Source organism: Chamaea fasciata, unplaced genomic scaffold, assembly GCF_029207755.1.
Source record: "Chamaea fasciata isolate MVZ Bird 193981 ecotype frontalis unplaced genomic scaffold, bChaFas1.0.hap1 SCAF_2, whole genome shotgun sequence".
In the NCBI taxonomy this organism is placed as follows: domain Eukaryota; kingdom Metazoa; phylum Chordata; class Aves; order Passeriformes; family Sylviidae; genus Chamaea; species Chamaea fasciata.
In genome coordinates this window covers 27,169,253-27,190,807 of record NW_027094087.1, presented here as the reverse complement: position 1 = coordinate 27,190,807, position 21,555 = coordinate 27,169,253, and the positions used below count along the sequence as shown (strand labels likewise).

General features: G+C 41.2%; 3 protein-coding genes across 3 annotated transcripts; all 3 read right to left on the bottom strand.

The window, feature by feature from the left end:
• Positions 1-505: 505 nt before the first annotated feature.
• LOC136284909 (taste receptor type 2 member 40-like) lies at positions 506-1,438 on the bottom strand. The gene has a single exon (XM_066175402.1). It carries the CDS (start codon positions 1,436-1,438, stop codon positions 506-508), a length of 933 nt encoding a protein of 310 aa, XP_066031499.1.
• A 6,145-nt stretch (positions 1,439-7,583) lies between these two features.
• On the bottom strand, positions 7,584-8,516 carry LOC136284908 (taste receptor type 2 member 40-like). The gene has a single exon (XM_066175401.1). It carries the CDS (start codon positions 8,514-8,516, stop codon positions 7,584-7,586), a length of 933 nt encoding a protein of 310 aa, XP_066031498.1.
• Positions 8,517-10,439: 1,923 nt separating this feature from the next.
• Positions 10,440-11,546, bottom strand: LOC136284907 (taste receptor type 2 member 40-like). Its single transcript, XM_066175400.1, has one exon. It carries the CDS (start codon positions 11,544-11,546, stop codon positions 10,614-10,616), a length of 933 nt encoding a protein of 310 aa, XP_066031497.1. The 3' UTR covers positions 10,440-10,613.
• Positions 11,547-21,555: the final 10,009 nt, after the last annotated feature.

The window sequence follows — 21,555 nt, the reverse complement described above, 5'->3', positions numbered from 1 at the left end:
ACTTCAGCAAGAGCAAGGAAGCTCAAAAGGCTTCATTTTTTACTGAAACATACTGGAATTTAATAGTCACCTTTAGAGTCAACAAATATTTTTCTACATTTCAAAAGTAGTCAAAAATGATCAGTAAGATATTCTCATATAATTGGGAATCCCTTAGCATCCACATTAGGAGCTTGTAATAACCAGAAACAGTATTCAAACATCATATTCCCAAATTAAATATGGACATGCTTGTGATCAAGCAGATCTGATCTGTTTGTGTCATAAATTAGTAACTTTCAGCATTTCAAGAGAGATTACATTTGGGTCAGAGTCTTGGCTCTGTTTTTCTGCTATCTTAGAGAAACTGTGATGTTCAGGGAAAGACGAGTAAATAGGAGATAATTTCTACCTTCTTCATAATTCCAGATTGGTGATCTAATCTGCCCATTTTAGCTTCTATTACTTTATAACTCTTTATTACTTTATAACTCTTATGGTTTCAAATTAGTGCATTCACAATCATTTACACGGACAGAATTCTGACAGGACAGTTAGTGTGGTGCAAAATCCTGGCTGGCAGCTCTCGGAATTTTGGATTGCTCCAAATTAAGACCAAGGTGTGTCCTGTAGGACAGGCAGCCATTACAACTATACAGAAGGATTTTTCAGTGCTAAAACTTACAAAAAAATTGTATAAAAGAAAAGTGAAAGCTATAAAATATGTAACATAAAAGATAAGTAAGGAACAGACTGACTTGATGGCACTGATATGGCCCTCTAAAGTGGGATCCCTGAAGCCACTTGCATTATTTTGCATCCGTCTGGTGTGTATCCACAGGGACCGAATCAGCAGACCACTTGAAACAACAGACAGAATAACAGGCAAACCAATACCAGCATTAGAGAGAAGAATTAATAAACCCAAACTGTCTTTCTTTGTGGTTCTCATTGCTGAAGAGTTTGTCATGGGTGAAGGAGCACTGAAGTTGTTGTGCACCCTGTAGACATGCCAGGCAAAGGGAATTGCAGCTGTGACGGAGCAGAGCCATGATGTGAGCAGCATCCAGGGCAGCAGCCTGGCAATTCTTTGCTTCATCCAGATGAAGAAAGACTGTGTAAAAGTGGCAACCTTGATGCAATAGAAGACACTAAGCCAGGCTCCAAACCAGAGGCTGGCATAGTTCAGAACCAAATAGACTGTCTTGATAATTCCAAATATATTTTCTTGAAAATAGGAGGGATCACAAAATATAGTGAAGAATAAATCCAGTATAATCCAGCATTGTAATGTAATTTTAGACAAACTCAGCGAGATCATGATCATATCATATGGGGGCCACGTTTTGCTCCTAATGCAGCTCAATGAACAGGTAGCCAAGATAATTCCATTTCCTAGAATTCCTGCCATGGATTCAATAATAGCAATTGAGAGAAAAACAAGAGCAAAAGTTGTCATAATCATAACTGAAGATCTCAGAGTTATTACTCAGCTTTGTGTGGGCCCCTGAAAGCCTCAGATTTGCAGGCAATGCCAATCCCATGGAGCTGTTGTGGGCAATGCTCACGCATTTATCTCAGGGGCAGAAGTGTCCTAATGTCATTTAATATTTCTGCTATTTTGCATGTTGTATTTATGGTTGCTGTCTCAGCTGATTTGTCTAAGCATGCAAATTGGATAAAGATTCAATGACATTGTTTTCAGTTTGGCCAAAGGGTTTGCATTGCAATGGTGAAGTGATTTGCACTGGAAGGGTTATGGAGCAGGTGAACTGTGGTGTTCACAAATGCGGGCTTGCACTGCAGTGTCTGATGTCCTGCTTTACATCCCTAGATTTGCTTTTTGTACCTGATACCCTAATCTCTCCCTGTCTTGCACGGTTATGGCTTTTGAGTTTACGAGAAATACTTGCCATAGCATCTTCTTATCTAGGGGCAGCTCTTTGCTTTATCAGGTATATTCAAATTGCTGATGCAAGGAATATTTTCACACTTTTCTTTTTGTGTATGGATATTTTTAATCATTATACTTACCATTGCCTGCTTGCTCGGAGTGTCCCACTGAAAAAAATCTGTGCAAAGATAAGCACAGAGAAAAGGAAAATCATTTTACCAGAGTACTTCCTTGCCCATTTTTCATTAACCTCCTGAAAAAATGGTGGAATTGCCTAAGGAATTTAAGACCTGGCAATATACAACATTACATAGAGGAGCAATGGCACAACTATTAATCAAGTCAGTTTTGCTCCCATATGGAACATGCACATCTTTAAAATTCTGCTGTACTTGCTAAAAGAACTGAATTCAAACACTTTCCACATTTGAAAAGGAACAGGTGAGTGGCAAGGTTTGGGTTCATTGAAAAACTTTGGGACTCACATTTTATCTGTAGCCCAGAACGTAGAAGGAAACACACAAAGGCTCTTATACATGCAGTGGCACAAGTAGCTGTCAGCACTACCATAAGAAGCTGTGGGCAGTGATCAAATGAGAAATTTTGAGACATTTTCAAGGTTGTTTCTTTAGGTAGTCTGAATTTCCCAATGCTTAAGGTAATCTATGACTGCCTAGGGCATTGATCAAACCTTTTTGATTAAGTATCCGTAGGAGTAAAACTTTGTGAGCATTCACCGCAGATATTTGTATGTTTGTTTATATATTTCATATATATACCCCTCTATGTGTTACATGTATGTTAGATACAGATATGAATTATTATAAACCACATCAAAATAAATAAGGAAATAATTCAAGATCAAATAAACAATATTTTAAAAATTAATTTATTTTTGTATTAGTACAAATACTTTTTCTGTTTTCATTAAAAATATAACTTTTTTTTTAGTGAGAACAATGTGATCTGATATGTTTCATTACTTTCTTAGACTCTGAGTTTCTCACTTTGCAACACAGTGATTCAAAGGTCTGGCTCTACATTCAGGTTTTTTTTTTTTTTAATACTGGCTCTGAATGGCTTTCCCACTGCCACATCTGCAAAGTTCTTTGTTGAAATTCAGCTGTAAATATCCAAATTCCCTAATGTCAAAGTTTGCAAACCAGTCAAATATTGTTCTGGTTTTATATGTTTAACAAATGGATTCAAAACTCACAGAAACTCTTCCTTCGGAAGTTTTTAAAATCGATTAGAACTTCCATATTTTTCTAGTGTACCTGTATGAGAGTTTTTGTAGTCGTCACACTTATATAATTTTTGGCACAAAAATCTTCTGAAAAGCAGTTACTTTCTCATCCACTGTTAAAACCTCCCTTTCACCTTGAAGGAATACAAAAAGGGGGTTTGGATTTTGACAGGAACTGCTCTGTAGCGTGCTATTGACAGACACTTCCAATCGAAAAAAGTGAGCGAATACAGAGCACTTGCCTTTTAGTAAAAGAAAACTGTGTGGCTGCTCTTTAAATTCAACGTTTTAAATTCAGTGCTTTAAATTCAGCTCTTCAAATTCGGCTCTTCTGAGCTCACTCATTGAATCATAGAATGGTTTGGGTTGAAAGGGACCTTAAAAACCACCCAGTTCCAACCCACTACTATAACCAGGGACACCTTCCCGTAGACCAGGCAACTCAAAGCCCCGTTCAGTGCTGAGCCTGAACCACTTGCCATGAGCTAACCAGCAAATGTCTCTGTGGTAAGTGTGGGGTTTATGGGCAAGGTTTTGGTACAGAGGAGACTGCAGGGGTGAATTGTGTGAGAAGGGACCAGGAGCTGTTCCTGTGTCACACAGAACCAGTCCCAGTCACCCCCAAGAAGGACCCACCATTGGCCAAGGCTCTGCCCACCAGTGATGCTGGTCACAACTCTGCAACAACTCAGTTAAGGAAGGGCAAAGACCAGTGCACAGCAGCTGTGAGAGAGAGGACAGAGAGAATATGTGAGAGAAACAGCCTTGCAGTCAGCCAGGTCAGAAGGAGGGGGGACAAGATGTTCCAGGCACCAGAACAGACATTCCCATGCTTTCCCGGAGAGGACCACGCTGATATAGATTGTGACCCTGCAGGCCCTGGCACACCACACTGCAGCAGATATCCACACTGCAGCCTGAGCAGAGCCCCTCCGGCAGCAGGTGGTTGTGCCCTGAAGGAAGCTGCATCCTGTGGAGATCTCACCATGGAGAAGGCTCCTGGCAGGAGATGCAGCCTGTGGGGATCCCATGCTGAAGCAGTTTGTTCCTGGAACATTGCACCCTGTGGAGAGGATCCCCTCTGCAGTCCCCAGTGCCTGTTCCCCTGCCCTGCTCAGGGAGAGAGGAGATGGAAGAGTGAAGAGGCAGCTATGAGGGGGAAAGATTTTTCTTCTCCTTCCTTCCTTCCTTCCTTCCTTCCTTCCTTCCTTCCTTCCTTCCTTCCTTCCTTCCTTCCTTCCTTCCTTCCTTCCTTCCTTCCTTCCTTCCTTCCTTCCTTCCTTCCTTCCTTCCTTCCTTCCTTCCTTCCTTCCTTCCTTCCTTCCTTCCTTCCTTCCTTCCTTCCTTCCTTCCTTCCTTCCTTCCTTCCTTCCTTCCTTCCTTCCTTCCTTCCTTCCTTCCTTCCTTCCTTCCTTCCTTCCTTCCTTCCTTCCTTCCTTCCTTCCTTCCTTCCTTCCTTCCTTCCTTCCTTTCTCCCTCCCTCCCTCCCTCCCTCCCTCCCTCCCTCCCTCCCTCCCTCCCTCCCTCCCTCCCTCCCTCCCTCCCTCCCTCCCTCCCTTCCTCTCTCCCCTACTGATATTGATTGACAATAGATTCAGTTATTTTGCCTATGTGGAAGGAATCCCCACAAGGCAAGGCAAAAAGAGTGAGGGCACTGTCAGGCCTGCAGTCCACCCACATATGGGCAAGGACAGCAGATAAACTCTGTGAGAACAGTTAGGGACAGCCACAAGTCCAGGGATTGCCAGACATATCCAGAGTGATAAAACATGCCCGGGATCAAGGCAGTAATTCCAGTCTGCAGACCAGGATGAGTATTCAGGGGAGCTAAGCAAGTGGAGTGGCCCAGGTAAAGCTGCAGCACAGCTCAGGCAGAGCTCAAGGGTGAGCACCCAACTTAGAAGCAGCTCCTGAATGTAGAGGGGGCCAAGCCCCACTGAGGCTTCACTCAGCAATCAGCTAAAAGCTCAGTCATTTGCACTGTGGAAGCTGGTTCTGAATTGAAGCAGCCAAACCCTCAAAAGCAAGGCCTTAATTTCACCAGAAAGTCCATTCATATTTTTTGTCTTCCCGTGTCCCAAGATACAGAGAAGAGGAGGACTGCCTGGTACAAGGCTTGCCCTTTCTTAAAGTCATGTTTGATTGGCATTGAAAATTGAGTCCAGAATTTCCATTATGAAAATTCCAGGCTTGCCTATGGGAATGCAAATCAGAGAAGGATCCTGTAGTGATCTCTCATCTAGATATTTGCATTTCTTTCCTTCAGCTAAGGACTCCAATCAAATTACTATTTTTTACTTGGAAAAGACTGTGCTTTAGAAAAAAAAAATAAAAGTGGAGATTGCTGTCTTTCTTCCTCTGTAGTAGACACAAAAATTTTTTTCATCATTAAATTCCAATAATCGCAGAAGGAGTTTTCAATACAAACTAGTTTTGCTGGCCTCAATGTTTTATGCTATATGTGAGCATCAAAGAAAATGTTGCGATCTTTTCCTGGATTTTCCATGCAAAGACCTACAGGAGAAGATGATTAGCATGATGTCCTTCTAGAAATGTTAGAGCAGGATGAGCTTTGAATTTTATTTGTTTCTTGATTTCATTCACTGTAGCAGAGTTGAATCGAGCTGCCATTGCAGTGTAGGTGGCATTAGTATGTGTGGAAATAGTTCAGATATTTTGGAAAGGTGTGATTCCAAAACTTGCAAACCTTCTTCAGATTGCAAACTGGCAGGTTTAAGGTGGGGGGAACAAAATCACCTCTGGATTACAAACAGAAGGGAGAAAAGAGAAAATACCTACTCTCAGACAAGATGCATGTCTTCAGAGGATCCTAATCCCCAGTAACAGTCATTTTCCTACTAATAAAGGGGTTGTTATTTTCTTTCCCAGAATAAACCCTTATCAAACGTATCTTACAATTTATCCAGTAGAACAGAGGGATTTAGTAGATGGTGTATATAATGCATACTAAAGATGTTTTTATTCATATGACAAGAGTTAATTAGCTGGTCAGTTACAGACAGAGAAATCTTCCAGAAGACTGGCCCTGTGAGCTGCCTTCCAACATTTTGGTCACCTTCCCATCTTAGACCCCCAAATGCATGCTAATGAACTGGTAACTACTTGATTTCATTCTATGGAAAGAGACCTTTGGAGGGAAGATGTACTTCAAGAGGCAGGAAAACAGCACAGCACTTGGAATCTCATGTGCACGAGGAATGTGGAATAATGGAACATCAACCAAATGGTGTGAGAGCAGCTGTTCAGGGTGTCCCTGCTGAGCAGCCGTGTGCCTCAGAGCTCAGCCAGGAGCAGAACAGCGCACAGGGATTGTGGGCTGAGCACAGCCCACGTGTTTTGCTTGTTGATGTGCTCACAGAGCTCTGAGGTTTGCTCCTGAGGGCCGGTGAGGGGAGAGCAGGGAAGGGCAGAGGATGGACCAACCCTCCCAACACGGGTGTCTGATGCTGCTGAGCTGGGAACCAGCATGGTGACAATGCCTGGTGCTGGCAATGGCATGTCAGGGTGTCATTCAACCTTGTGCTGAATTTTCTGCATGTCTGTTCAATGGCATAAAAAGTGTTCATGGAAGACACTGCTGTCACCCATGGCACAGTTTCGATCACGAGGGGAATGAAGACTCCAACACAAATTATCCTTGGACTTAGTATTTTTTAAAGTTTAAAAGAAAACAATTCAGGCACAAACTCAGATCACTTAAAGGTACATTGCTTCATACAGATTGACAACATGCACACCAGATACAGTGAATCAGGATGGGCTTAGTGAACACAAGGATAAAGTCATGAATGTTTCTGTGACAGTGGCTTAAAAAATGTATAAGATCCCACTGTACCTGAAAAGGGTCACAAAGCTCCAGTTCTGATGTAACAATAGTGCAGTGACACAGGTTACTCTTTCAGCAAGAGGAGGAAACTCAAAAGGCCATGTCATTCTTCCCTGAACCAGACTGGAAACTTAGAGATACCTTTAGAATCAACAAATATTTTTCTAGAGTTCAACCAGGGACAAAAATGATCAGTGAGATATTTTAAAACTATTAGAGAAATCCTTAGCATCCTCATTAGAATCTTTTAGTAACAGGAATCAGCATTCAAGCCTTACAGAATGTGGCCATGCCTGTTCTTAACCTGGTCTGTTCTATTTGTATCATGAATTGTGACTGGAAGCATGCCAAGAGATTACTTTAGTTTCTAGTCAGTCTTGGCCCTGTTTTTCTGCTATGTTAGAGAAAGTGTGGTGATTTCCAAGGAAAGTACAGCAGATAGTAGACAAAGTACACAATTATTCATAACAAGACTCACATCCAAGTAAAGCAAATTCCCACCTTTTTTATGGCCGCAGATTAAGGCCCTAATCTCCTCATTCCAGCATCTATTATTTATACCTCTGATGATTTCAGTTTAATTCATTTGGATCTAAACTAGGCTAAGCCATTTTCTTTTACATGGATGCAGTTCTGACATGACAGTTAGTGTGGTGCCAAATCCTTGCTGGCAGCTCTCGAAATTTTGGATTGCTCCAAATTAAGACCAAGGTGTGTCCTGTAGGACAGGCAGCCATTAAAACTACACAGATTGAGTCTCCATTGCTTAAAGGTGAAAAAACTTTGAAAACGATGAGAAGCACACAAATAAAATATATAATGTAAAGGATGAGGAAGGAACAGACTGACTTGATGGCACTGATATGGGCCTCTAAGCTGGGATCCCTGAAGCCACTTGCATTATTTTGCATCCGTCTGGTGTGTGTCCACAGAGACCAAATCAGCAGGATACTTGAAACAACTGACAGTAATAAAGGCGTGCCTATTCCAGCATTACAGAGAATTAATACACCCAGATTGTCTTTCTTTGTGGTTCTCATTGCTGAAGAATTTGTCATGGGTGAAGGAGCACTGAAGTTTTCATGCACCGCGTAGACATCCCAGGCAAAGGGAATTGCAGCTGTGATGGAGCAGAGCCATGATGTGAGCACCATCCAGAGCACCAGCCTGGCAATTCTTTGCTTCAGCCAGATGAAGAAAGACTGTGTAAAACCAGCAACTTTGATGCAATAGAAGACACTAAGCCAGGCTCCAAACCAGAGGCTGGAGTAGTTCAGAAATGTAAAAATTATCTTGGCAGCTGTCAACAAGTTTTCTGTATCAAAGAATGGTTCATAAAATATATTCATTAAGAAATCCAGTGTAGTCCATGACTGCAAAATGATTCTAGATGAACTCAGCGAGATCATGATCATATCATATGGGGACCATGTTTTGCTCCTAATGCAGCTCAATGAACAGGTAGCCAAGATAATTCCTGTCCCTAGAATTCCTGCCATGGATTCAATTATAGCAATTGATAGACAAAGCAGAGCAAAGGATGGCAGCATTTTAACCCAAGAGCTCAGAGGTATTACTCAGTTATGCCTCAACCTGGGCACCTGAAAGCCTTAGATTTGTCAGGCACTGCCAATTCCAAAGAGCTGTTGTGGGAAATGCTCACCAATTTATCTCAGGAGCAGAAGTATCCTAATGTCATTTAATATTTCTGCTATTTTGCATGTTGTTTTGGGAGTTGATATCCCATCTGATTTGTCTAAGCATGCAAATTGGCTCAAGATTCAATTACATAATTTTCATTTTGGTGAAAGAATTTGCACTGGAAGGGTTATGGAGCAGGTGAACTGCAGTGTTTACAAATGTGGGTTTCCACTCTGGTGTCTGATGGCCTGCTTACATATCTCGATTTGCTTTTTCTATCTGATGCCTAATGTCTCCCTTTCTTGCACTGTTTTCTCTTCAGGGCTTATGAGGCATAGTTGCCACGGCCTCTTCTAATACTGGGGCACCTCTTTTATTTATCAGATATTTTCAAATTTCTGCTTCAAAGATGATTATCATCTTTTTCTTTTGTGTGTGGAGAGATTTTAGCAATATAATTTTCTAGGAGAGCACAGGGATTTAGTAGACTGTGTATGAAATGAGTATCATAGACAATTTTATTCATATGTCAGTAGTTAATTAGATGGTCAGTTACAAACAGAAATGTCTTCTAGAAGACTGACAGTATGATGCACCATCTAATATTTTGTTGGCTTTCCCTCTCAGATTTCCAAATGCATGTTAATGATCTGGTAACTGCTGGATTTCACTCTATGGGAAGAGACCTTTGGAGGGAAGATGTACTTCAAGAGGCAGGAAAACAGCACAAGACCGCCTTGGAATCTCATGTGCACGAGGAATGTGGAATAATGGAACGTCAACCAAATGGTGTGAGAGCAGCTGTTCAGGGTGTCCCTGCTGAGCAGCCGTGTGCCTCAGAGCTCAGCCAGGAGCAGAACAGCGCACAGAGATTGTGGGCTGAGCACAGCCCATGTGTTTTGCTTGTTGATGTGCTCACAGAGCTCTGAGGTTTGCTCCTGAGGGCCGGTGAGGGGAGAGCAGGGAAGGGCAGAGGATGGACCAACCCTCCCAACACGGGTGTCTGATGCTGCTGAGCTGGGAACCAGCATGGTGACAATGCCTGGTGCTGGCAATGGCATGCCAGGGTGTCATTCAACCTTGTGCTGAATTTTCTGCATGTCTGTTCAATGGCATAAAAAGTGTTCATGGAAGACACTGCTGTCACCCATGGCACAGTTTCGATCACGAGGGGAATGAAGACTCCAACACAAATTATCCTTGGACTTAGTATTTTTTAAAGTTTAAAAGAAAACAATTCAGGCACAAACTCAGATCACTTAAAGGTACATTGCTTCATACAGATTGACAACATGCACACCAGATACAGTGAATCAGGATGGGCTTAGTGAACACAAGGATAAAGTCATGAATGTTTCTGTGACAGTGGCTTAAAAAATGTGTAAGATCCCACTGTACCTGAAAAGGGTCACAAAGCTCCAGTTCTGATGTAACAATAGTGCAGTGACACAGGTTACTCTTTCAGCAAGAGGAGGAAACTCAAAAGGCCATGTCATTCTTCCCTGAACCAGACTGGAAACTTAGAGATACCTTTAGAATCAACAAATATTTTTCTAGAGTTCAACCAGGGACAAAAATGATCAGTGAGATATTTTAAAACTATTAGAGAAATCCTTAGCATCCTCATTAGAATCTTTTAGTAACAGGAATCAGCATTCAAGCCTTACAGAATGTGGCCATGCCTGTTCTTAACCTGGTCTGTTCTATTTGTATCATGAATTGTGACTGGAAGCATGCCAAGAGATTACTTTAGTTTCTAGTCAGTTTTGGCCCTGTTTTTCTGCTATGTTAGAGAAAGTGTGGTGATTTCCAAGGAAAGTACAGCAGATAGTAGACAAAGTACACAATTATTCATAACAAGACTCACATCCAAGTAAAGCAAATTCCCACCTTTTTTATGGCCGCAGATCAAGGCCCTAATCTCCTCATTCCAGCATCTATTATTTATACCTCTGATGATTTCAGTTTAATTCATTTGGATCTAAACTAGGCTAAGCCATTTTCTTTTACATGGATGCAGTTCTGACATGACAGTTAGTGTGGTGCCAAATCCTTGCTGGCAGCTCTCGAAATTTTGGATTGCTCCAAATTAAGACCAAGGTGTGTCCTGTAGGACAGGCAGCCATTAAAACTACGCAAATCAATTCTCCCTTGCTTAAGGGTGAAAAACCATTGAAAACGATGACAAATACACAAATAAAATATATAATGTAAAGGATGAGGAAGGAACAGACTGACTTGATGGCACTGATATGGGCCTCTAAGCTGGGATCCCTGAAGCCACTTGCATTATTTTGCATCCGTCTGGTGTGTGTCCACAGAGACCAAATCAGCAGGATACTTGAAACAACTGACAGTAATAAAGGCAAAGCTGTACTTGCATTACAGAGAATTAATACACCCAGATTGTCTTTCTTTGTGGTTCTCATTGCTGAAGAATTTGTCATGGGTGAAGGAGCACTGAAGTTTTCATGCACCGCGTAGACATCCCAGGCAAAGGGAATTGCAGCTGTGATGGAGCAGGGCCATGACGTAAGCAGCATCCAGGGCACCAGCCTGGCAATTCTTTGCTTCAGCCAGATAAAAAAAGACTGTGTAAAACCAGCAACTTTGATGCAATAGAAGACACTAAGCCAGGCTCCAAACCAGAGGCTGGAGTAGTTCAGAAATGTAAAAATTATCTTGGAAACTATGTACACGCTTTCTTTATAAAAGGAGGGATCACAAAAAATAGTCATGAAGAAATCCAGTGTAGTCCAGGAGTACAAAATGATTCTAGATGAACTCAATGAGGTCATGATCATATCATATGGGGACCATGTTTTACTGCTAATGCAGCTCAATGAACAGGTAGCCAAGATAATTCCGTTTCCTAGAAATCCTGTCATGGATTCAATTATAGCAATTGATAGACAAAGCAGATCAAAAGATGTGACCATTGCAACTTAAATACTTGCAATTATTCAGCTTCTCCTGGGCCCCTGAAAGCCTTGGATCTGTCCGGCAATGCCAATACCTGTGTGCTGTTGTGGGCACTGCTCACGTATTTATCTCAGGAGCAGAAGTATCCTAATGTCATTTAATATTTCTGCTGTTTTACATCTTGCTGTTGGGATTGATGTCTCAGCTGATTTGTCTAAGCATGCAAATTGGGTCAAGATTTAATTGCATAGTTTTCATTTTGGTGAAGGTATTTGCATTGGAAGGGTTGTGCAACAGTTCAACTGGATTTTTAGAACTCTGGGTTTCTATTCTGGTGTCTTATGTCCTGATTTTCGTGCATAGATTTGTTTTTTGTATCTAACTTCTTAATCTCTCCCTGTCTTGCATTGTTATGTCTTCTTAGTTTATGAGAGTAATCTCTGTTTCTTCTTCTAATTCTGGGGCAGGTCCTTGTCTTTATCAGATGTAATCTAATAGTTGCTAATAGTCTTGGTGGGCATGTGACAGCCAATCAAGGTCGATCCACCAGGGCATAAAGAATTTTCATGGTCTCTCCCCTGTCATTGCACAGTATTGTAAAGGTTCTAGTGTTTCAAGGTCTTGTTTTTATGAAATGAACCACACTGATGACGTCCTGTAGCAGCTTTTGCAGGTCTGGCTCCAGTTTCTTTGCTGTAATAACTCATCTGGACATTGCAGTGAATGAATTCCAGGTGTAGTGGTGACTATATAACCTTACCACCTAATTCTTCTCTTATGCAGTCAAAGCAACTTTTGCAGTGGTCTTTACACTTCCACAGCTCTTCCAGAAAACATTTTTTTTAAAGAAATAATTTACTGTTGAGAATACAGCTTCTGTGGTAAATCTTCCCTTCAGTGGCTTACAGAAGGTAGCTTTTAATTTGTTTCACTATTGAAACAGAATTTGTCAAATACCTTAATCTGAGGCATTTTAGAAACATTTGTTCTTTCATCCATCCAGTCAGGAATCCTCTTCCATGATGCAATTTGTGCTGGTACTTGTCTCTTCAAACCTTCAGCATTATTTTCTATGTGTCTTCTAACAGTGTTTGCTGACAAAGGAATGCATTTTATTTTGCTGCTCTACTGCTTTCTGTGTATTATCACAGCCATTTTTACCTTTTATGGCAGGAAGAATATGTGTTTCCCTGGTGCTATGTGACATTTTGTCTTTTGCTGTGAAGCAAGAAACCTCCAAGGAGGCTTCTCTACACATTTGTCGCTAGGTTTGGTGAAATTTTGTAAAGTACTGAGTTGAATGTCATAAGGCTTGAAACATTGCTGAAAAAATTGTAGAGGTTTGTCTTCATGCTATGGATACTTAGATTTTCAATGCCTTGCTAATTCTGATGGCTTCATAGTGACATTAGCTTAATTTTCAAAGCATTCTCAAAGTAAAATTTTCAAGTACTTCCTTGTCCATGTGATCTGCATGGCCAACTGGGTGCTTGAGTGGTCTGACTATGTGCTTGTGTGTGTTCCTATAGATTGCACGATGATACAATCATAGAATGGTGTGGTTTCAGGTTCAGCTCTGTTTCTTTTTGCCAAATTTAGTGTAGTGGTTTGAGTGTCTTTTCTGCTGTGAGATAGGATTAGGAGAAAAAGGCAAAACAGGCCTAATTTAAAGGTTACAAAGATAGTTTTATTAACAGACACCAAAAAGAGAAAAAAAAAAAAAGGAAAAAACAAATGAAACTTCCAAAAGAACCTCTTCTCCCACCACAAAATGTTAACTTTCCCACAAATAATGCAAAGAGGCAAAACTCAGAACTCTAGGTCAGTACCACCTATAAAATAGTCTTTCATTCAGTCTTTTGAGAGAGAGAAGTCTCTCCGGATTTGTTTTGGTAACTTTCCACAAAAGAAACAGTCTGCTTGTGGCTTCCAACACTCACAAAAGCAGCCACCTGGGAACTTCTGCAGTTGTGGACCCCAGATCACGTAGCCTTTCCCATGATTACATATGGCGCGTGGACTCACACATACTAGGGTGTCACCTTTTTAAGGTGTACAACTCCAAAGGCAACAGATTCTTCATCTTAGGGAACAGAGATATCTTCTCACTTCTTGACTGGCACAGAGGGCTTCTTCTCCCCTCTCTGTTCAAACATCTCATGGGATCACCAGATCACAGTTTCTAATTCAATATTCATTAAATAAATCACAGATACCATTCCTCAGAAATCCACAAATCTAAGTAATCATCTCCCCAATTCATATTGTCCACGATTTAAAGGAATACTCTAGCATATTTATATTACAGTCTGTTACCACAACTTATAGGAGATTTTCAGCCTAGGACCAAAGCAACTTGTCATCTCTTTCACTTAAGGCGTCACTCTTCCTTTACTGACTTTGATATCTTTATATTGTCCTATTACATATCTCCAATTTGGCCTTTTCTCTCTCTCTGAGAAGGGTTAGAGTTTTAAAATGCCTCAGTCTGTCTCAGGAAAGCGTTAACATTCACGCCCGGGCCTGCAGATGGTCAGGTGATCTCTGCCAGGCAGCAGCCTCTTGGATTTTCAAAAGCCCCGTGGGGATGGGGGAAGAGAACTCAGGCTAGAAGATCTCAGAGCGGCCTAGCTTGTGGATGCCTCCTGCCCTCACCCCTCAGTCTCACCTAGGGTGGTCCAGCTCAGAGCTGCTGCTGGAGTCCGCAGGCTCCCCTTTCTCTTTGCCAGCTGCCACTGGTCCTGGCCATGGCCTGGCTCCCTCTGCCATGGCCCCTGGCTTGCGGCCAGCACTGCTGAGCTGCAGCCTCTCCTCTCCCCCACCGGCAGCCAGAGGAAAAAGGGGAGGCAGCCGGTCTGAGCCATTCCCCCACAGACAGTGGCTCCTGGAGTCCCGGCTGGGCCCTGGAGTGGGCCCCCTGGTGCTGACGGTGTTACCTGGTGGCCATTTGGAAGGAAGAGGAACTCCCCAGGCTTCCAGGGCTGATTCTAAGCCTGTGTGGCCCAGAGGTGTATACCTGTATTTAATTGGCTAATCTGGTCATCAGTCTTAAAAGTCAATCACTAATTGTTTTTTACCATCCGTGCTAAACCAACACAAATGGTTTGGGTTGGAAGGCATTTTACAGATCATCTAGTTCCAAGTTCCCTATCATGGGCAGGGATACCTGCCCAAGGAGTATGCGCTCAGCCTCACTCCCTAGCTTGACTTCAAGGAAACAGAGCCGTAGCATCCATGCATCATCAGGCTAACGGATTCATCCACTTGCAGCAGTACGGCCCGTACATGACAGAATCCAATTAAGTACAATAGCGATATATATAGCAAAATAGAGACTGCTCTAAACAAATACCACAAATACCATTTCTGCTGAAGATGTTTCAACAGGATAGGTTAGACATTTAAACAATGAAACAACTTCTGTTAGTAGCTATTAACACACTACAGTACCCTCCTAATGTTGTACAGTTACAGAATCGGACATAGTTTGAAGTCAGCAAACTGCTTACAGAAATAAATCTAAATTTATATTTGATTGGCTACTAGTAAATTGCAATTCATCCCATATGCAACAAACTGCAGAACCTGCAATTGTTTCATGCAACTTTATATTATCCTGGTAACTCACACCAGGGAATGACCTTTGTTGCCATGGCTAAGAGACCCAGGGTGACTCATATGCCTCTACTCACTGCATACCTCAAAAGCCTACCCTGTCTGGCAATGGGCTGACAATGTGAGTGACACTGTGCTGCCATTCCAGCTGCTGGATTTGATTCTGCTGCTGTATTTGCAATTATGCTCGTGCTCAGGAATTATCCAGAAAGTACTGGACCAATCTTTTTCTCCAGGAACGGTCAAAGGAAGCTGCTGATGAGTAGATAATTCTTTCACCCTGCGGAAAATGACTGTCCAGTTCCTGGGAATCATATTCTGCTGTGCACTTCGATGGAACAGCAGGAAGTGACACATTTTGACCTGCAAAGGGGCAGTTTCAGGTTCTATGTAGTGGTCTCATGCCTCTCACTGTCACCATATCACATTCTGGTTGCCAGCACCTGAGAAGAAGGTGCTCCATTGCATTTTGCAGCCTTGGTCTCTTGATGCTTTTTGTCAGGCACCCAGTCTGAGTCCACAGTGCAGATGGAGACAAAGGTCTCTCAGGCCATCTTCCAGAATGCCTACCCATGAGTCAAAATCAACATCAGAGATCAGATGGGTGCTAACTGAACCTGAACACCCCATCCTCATGGAGTCAACTAACAAAGTACATATATATCCCCACACACAGTTTATAGAAAGGCTACTATAGAAGCCTAGTAGTCAACTATTTCAAAAGCTGCTCAACATCCTGTAAGCCCACAGGGAGATTTATGGTTGAAGCATACATCACAATGGCCCTGCCAAGGAGCAGCAGGAGTAGCTGTTCCATAAGGAAAGGAGATCCAAAAAGCCAGCATCACCACAAGGCAGGCCAGGACAGGGCTGTCAGACATGCAGTCCCACCTCCTATGGGCAAAGATAGCAGAGAAGCTCTGTGATGGGTCAGCCAGCAGTCCAGTCATATCAGATATGTCCATAGTGATAAGACATGTCCAAGATCAAACCAGTAATTCCAGCCTGTAGGCCAGGATCACTATCCAGATCAGCTAGGCAGGTAGAAAGACCCAGGCAAAGCTGCAGCACAGCTCAGGGAGAGAGCAAGGATGAGCACCCAGCTTAGAAGCATCTCCTGAAAGGAGAGGGGGCTGAGCCCTACTGAGGCTTCTCCCAGCAATTTAAGGTCAGTCAGCTGTGCTGTGGAAGCTGGCTCTGAAACTCAGCAGTCAAAACCCGAAAAGCAGTGCAGAACCCCTAACCATGTTCACCATAGCAGTACCTGGGAACTTTATCAATGAATCCATCCCAGTACCCTCTTTTTATTGTTTGGTGGTAAAATGAATTATCTCAGCAGTATTCAACACAAGTAAATTCCAAGGGCTTGACAAAGAAATCAGAATTAATTACCACAGTAGATGGGTAGGTAAGTACATAAAGAAGTTCATGTCTAGAGAATAAGTATACAGTGTATAGCACTCTAACGTGGTTTACCAGGAGCACAGCCAATAGATTAAAGGAAGTGATTCTCTTCCTCCACACTTTTTAAGGTGGTATCTGGAATATTGCATCCAGTATTTGGGGGTGAAATTTATTTTTCTGGTGACTGGACACTGCTAAATTTACACATAGTACCAGGCTTAGGCTGAGCACAATTTTGGAAGACAGATTCAGAATTCAAAATCATTTTGGCAAGCCAGAGATGCAGTCTGATAAAATATGGACAAATGCCTACAGATATGAATAAACACATGCATATGTAAATTTGTGAAGAAAGCTGTAATAAAAATTAATTCCATGCTGGGAGATGCAACCAAAGTTTTTTGTTTGTTGTATAAATTAAGGCATTGTACTCTTGTATGTAGCTCTAATAAAGTTGTGTTGCAGAACTACAAAAATTGGAAGCAACACACTTTTTTAGTTTAGAAAGAAGAAATCTGCAAAAAGGCTAACAAACATGTAAAGATGACTCTGAAGATACAGGAATAAACTTTTCTTAAAGTGCATTATGGAGAGGGCAAGGAGTGGCTGGTTTCATAATTACAAAGCCAGATTCTTTTTTACAATTAGTGTTAAAACTTAGAGGAAAAAAGTCATGTAGATTTTCATTGCAAACTTTTTAAAAGGGTTTGAACAAAACGCTGCAGGAGTGTCACAGGGAAAACTGATCCTGCCTTGGAGAAGGGAAGTGAATGAAAGCAAAGGTTATTCATCCAACTGTATAGAAATCTACTAAAATTACATTTGTTTCCATTTCATCGTTCTGGGAGAAAATCTTTCCAGATAATATGGCTGTTTGGTTAACCAAAGTGTTTGATACTTAATAATACCTCGTAGTCATACAGGAAATTATTTAGTTTAATTCAAAATATGCCATGTTGCTGGGCAAATACAAACACCATTTTACAGATGCACTGGCAAGTTACCTGATTACTCAAAACCACATATTACAGCAGAATCAAATATACAAATGGAACTTGAAATCTCCAGAATCCTGAGTTTAAGCCTTAACTTCTGAAACACAGAACAATAACTGGAGATACTGAGGAGGATGAAAAGGGTAAGAAGAGGAGACATAAAATGAAATTGTGGTGGAAATACAGAAGAAAGAACATGAAGGTTCTGCTCAGGAGACACGAGGTAACTATTTTTTTTAACATGTCAGGCTTTGATTTCACAAGCATTACTTTGTGATATTGCAAAATACATGAAGAGCTGTAGTATCTAAGTTGAATCTAAACCACAAATGGTTAGATTTAGGGGCTGAACCGAAGAGAATTTTTGTGACTGATGACACTTCACTGTCTGGTCCACAGTTGTAACTAATGGTAGAAATTATGGATGTACTTCTAACAAAATAATACTTAAAAACAATGTCTTGCTGATACCTTCTAAAGTATTTTGAATGGCCACGAAGTTCATATAGTTTCAAGTTTAGCTGTATGTGCTATGCTTCGATATAGTTTCTTGTTGTGGCATTGCAGTTAAAATACACATTTTGAGACGTAAATCTGAGTTGTGGTCAAGTGGCTATTGCATTGTAACATTCATGATTCAAGTGATTCTGCACCAGAAGAAAGTAATCTGCATGTGAAATATAAATAATCCTGCTTGATATACCCATAATCTCTGAAACTCAAGGCCATTTTCACCTAACACATTGGCACGCATCATTTAGGTTATAAGGCTTTGTTCTATTTTGTTGCCACCTAGCATAGTAATTAGCCGGAGTTTTCCATAAGTAGGTACAACTCCACATCTCACACAAGGTTGTCTTTCATCTGAATTATATATGCAGGGCTGTTATAGTAAAGCACAGGACATAGCTTTTATATTATGGAATTCACCATTTTTGATTATGTTGCATATGAAAGGGTATTTTTGGTATAGTCATTTTTCAGAATCAGAGCGGAGTTTTACAGGAAACATCCCTTTAAATCAGCCTGTAAGCAACTGTAAAAAACAAGGCAGATAGCAAGCACTTTAAAGTGCTATGGAAAATGGTTTTCTAGGATGTATTTTGGAAGGTGGTGCACTGACAAGAAGCAAGAACAGAGTTGATACACACTCAGTTCTAAGAGGAGCTCTCTGGCAGTCTGCTGGACTCAGATATTTCATTTGCCTTAGCCTGACTCCTCAGTAGAAGGCTGTGTGGCTGCTTATTCAGGGATTATGCTTTTATTATTTTTTGCTCTCCTTAAATAAATGCTTCAGAGGCTAGGACTTGCTTTTCTGAATGGAAAAGTATGCCTCCTGGGTGATTTGGAATGGATTCACAGTGAATGTCTGGATGCGTGAAAAGATATATAACCACAAAAATCTTTTTTAAAGTCAGTCTTTACCCTGTTGCAGAGAAAAGAAAATCAAGTTCTCACTAGTACAGTAACTACAAAAGAACTACAAAATCTTTAACAATAGCCTGAAGTGATATTCTAATTATGCTATTTATTCTTGGAGGTTGTGCCCAATGAAGCAACAAATGAGATATTAAAGTAGCACAGAAAATAACGGAAGACATTAATGTAGGATAGGGTTATGACCAGGGAAACTCATGTACATTCATGTAGGACAGGGAAAAATAAGGTGCTTTTAGTTTCAACTTTAGTGTTTTCTGCCATTCTTATTTTCACTGCTTCTGTCTTTCTTGCCTAATCTCCTCTACCCTCCTACCCTTCATTCTCAGACTTTCCTTTCCTAGTACCTGAAACCAAGCCCTGTCATCAAGGATACCCTCTCCTTCCTGTCATCAAGGACACCCTCTCTTTCCTGTCATCAAGGACACCCTTCCTGTCTTCCTCCCAGTTCATGTTATCTTGTATCCATTCTATCTACTTCAATCCCAGGTTTGAGTATAGTCTTCCTTATGGATGGACTGATGAATCTTCAATTTGAAGGACTCAAATGGGTCAGGGTATTCCTCATTTTTTCTCCATTGTCTTTAACAAATTCATCCAGGTAACTGAATTGCCACACATTGTGCTAATCTGTGGTTACAAACTTTGGTCTCTCCCCTTCTTCCTGCCTCCTCTGAAACTAAAGTCTATTAACTGGTGATTGTGGAAGTATCAATGACTTCTCTGTCCTTTTTTTTCCTGAATAAAGATGTCCCAGAAAGCTGGAAGGACAGGTTGCCCAGGGAAGTGGTGGATGCCCCCTCACTAGAAGTGTTCAAGGCCTGGACAGAGATTAAGCAACCTGACCGTGGTGGGATGGTTGAACTGGATGATTTTTAAAAGGTCTCTTCCAACCAAGGCATTCTGTGAGTCTTTGAGTTTGTGTACTGATGGACTGATGCTAGATGAGATAGCAAGTTTTTGGTGGTTAAAAGGGTGAAAAGTTGCCATCTGCAAATGTGACTGAGTGTCTGAGAGCACTTTTGCCCCAGAAGGGATCCCTCTCTGTCACCAATGGGGCAGTTAGAACACTCTGCTAGATCTCTGACTGACAGCTCCAACTGTGGGCTGTTTAAATTGAATTTATCCTGTCATCAGTCCTCCAGTCTACAATGGAATATTATGGCACTCAGGCTGTCCTGCCTCCAGTTTTCTGAAATTCTTTAGTGAAGGAAAAAGTGCTACAGTGTTCTGATGTTTTCAGACTGAATTTGTGCTTTTGATGGTTACCAAAATTATTACTAACATTTAGCAGACAGTCTTTCATATAAAGGAGATTTTCTTTCATATTGTTTTAATCTACAAGTCACAGTGCTCAGTGCTAGTATCACCAGGGACCATTTGAGGCAAAGAGCTTGAGTTAAACAAGTTGTTTTTTTTTTTTTTTTAAACCTAAGTGCAGTCTCTTTGTAAGTGATAGCCTTTTCACAAGAGTTTTTAAGATGGCCAGTGACATTAACATTGCTTCACCTTGTTTTTCCAATGCTCTTTTTAAAAGAGCAATCTTTTGTGCAGTCTGTGATACATACGTATTTTGGAAGGTTGAAGATGGGATATCAATCCATGAATCAAAGCTTCACCCTACCAAACTGTCGCAGTGGAATTTACTATTCACATGATGTAGAAGATCAAAGTGCCAATTCAATGTCACTTCAGGGCAGATATTAGGAAAATAATTTGCTGAAATCTGCTTTTGATTCCAAACCATTTGAAATACTAACCATTTAAAATTACCATAAGAAATACCTGCAAAAATGTCTGTCAAATGCATGTCAACACAATGCGTTCATATTTCTTTGAATCGTATGTCTAATTAATTCTAAGAAGTATCTAAAAGATAATTGCTATTAAACATTTTTTATGCGTAACAGCTGGAAGGCATGTCAAACACTATAATTTTTTCAAGCGCTGATCAGTGTTAGATTTGGAAGAAGCTAATGCACTGTATAGAGAAGAGAAGAGAAAGTGTCTGTCACAGAGAAAAAAGCCAGAGGTTCTCTTACTAATTTGTGGAGTCAAGGGAGCAGAGCTGTCATATGTGCCTTAAAGATAAGAAGGGAATGAGTTGATAAGCATTACTTGTGACGTCTTCTCTCTCCCTGTCCTCCCTCCTTCCCCCAAGCCCCTCTTCCTGCCTCTGTAATTAGAAAAAATTTACAGGAAAACTTTTTGTCTTTGCTTTCTGTAGGTGAGAAAAGTGTCTCCAAAGAAACCTACATGCTAGAAGGAAAAACAACAGCACCATTTTCATGTATACGTGAATGCTTCACACATTCAGCTCTCAAGATGCCCAAAGCTCTACAGATTGTATATTCAAAACCCCATCAGAGTGTTTACAATGCCATCATGCAATGCCCTCCCAGGCAGAGCTTTTTCAAGGCTTAAATATACAGATTAAATATACAGATTGTCACTTTCAGACAGAAGGTGCTACTGTCCTGTGACACATAATCTGGAAGAAATTTCCATATCCAATTAGTGATGTGGAAAATGTAAGATATGCTTCACTGCCTTATTGCTACCAGGTGCAAATATG